This window comes from Aplysia californica, unplaced genomic scaffold (genome assembly GCF_000002075.1).
Source record: "Aplysia californica isolate F4 #8 unplaced genomic scaffold, AplCal3.0 scaffold00103, whole genome shotgun sequence".
NCBI lineage: Eukaryota > Metazoa > Mollusca > Gastropoda > Aplysiida > Aplysiidae > Aplysia > Aplysia californica.
In genome coordinates, this window is record NW_004797373.1 from 762,839 (window position 1) to 763,993 (window position 1,155).

General features: G+C 43.8%; 1 protein-coding gene across 1 annotated transcript in view; it reads left to right on the plus strand.

Moving 5' to 3' along the window:
- LOC101850323 (CD109 antigen) overlaps positions 1-1,155 on the plus strand; it is a gene marked incomplete at its 3' end in the record, with an annotated part of 124,263 nt that overhangs the window by 88,079 nt on the left and 35,029 nt on the right. Inside the window, 1 exon segment of the mRNA XM_013080868.2 lies at positions 713-826. Within this exon segment, the coding sequence (XP_012936322.1) occupies positions 713-826 (114 nt within the window).

Sequence of the window (1,155 nt, forward strand, 5' to 3'; positions counted from 1 at the left end):
AGGTAGTGAAGGGTCTTGCTGTTAATTCTTTAAGGACGTTGATGATTCGTGATCGATCAGCGACATACAAAATGGGACGTATACGAAACATTTTCGAACCATCAGAGACACAAATCAGAAACACCAATTTTCAGATATTATTATTATAGGATACATATTTTTGCCGGCATTTCTACGTTCTAGATAAAGAAGACATAAATGAGAACATGTGTAAAAATTAACAGTTATGGCCCAAAACAGCAAGTCTTCTAAAGCTGCCGAATAACCAGAATGCGCTGTCTCAATGAGTTAAATGTTAGTATTATTATTTTATTATTGACCGTATTATTATGTGTTGTTATCTTTTATCTTCTTCCACCTAATTAACTCCTCCTCACCGCCCCCCCCCCCTCCTCCGGAATATTCATGTCTTTCCCCATCATCCTCCTCACTTACTTTCTCTTCCCCTCCATCTCATCATCGTCATTAATATGTCATTCTTTCCTTCCTTCCTTCCCCCAGCTGCAAGTATTCCGCTCCTCCTTCGCCGTGCTGACATGCCCAAACTTGATTATACCTTGTATTTCTTTTTATCGTTTTCCCCCTGTTCCACCCCTACCCCTCCCGTCTCTTCATCCCTTTTCCTTCCATCCCCCTCATTTTTTTTCTCTCCCCCCTCCATCTCATCATCGTCATTAATAATATGTCCTTCTTTCCATCCTCCCCTCCCCAGCTGCAAGTGTTCAGGTCCTTCTTCACGGTGCTGACTTGCCCAAGTTCTGTGATCAGAGGAGAAGAGCTCGTTATCCAAGTTACTGTCTTTAACTATCTCACTGAGCCTGTCACGGTAAGAGGACGGGGGGAAGGGGGGCTGGTTTGTTTAATTGTTTTATTTGTTTGTTTGGCGGACTGCATGTTTGTCCGTCTGTCTCCGTCTCTGTCTGTGTATGTGTGTCAAATCCTGTCTCTGTCTCTGTCTCTGTCTCCTTGTCTCTCTCTCTCTCTCTCTCTCTCTCTCTCTCTCTCTCTCTCTCTCTCTCTCTCTCTCTCTCTCTCTCTCTCTCTCTCTCTCGCTCTCTCTGGGGGGATTGTTAGGAAGGCATGCTGCGACATAGTGTTTTTGGGTGGGGATGTTTGTGCCAGTGAGCGCAAAATTTTTCTTTTTGTTGTTTCTTT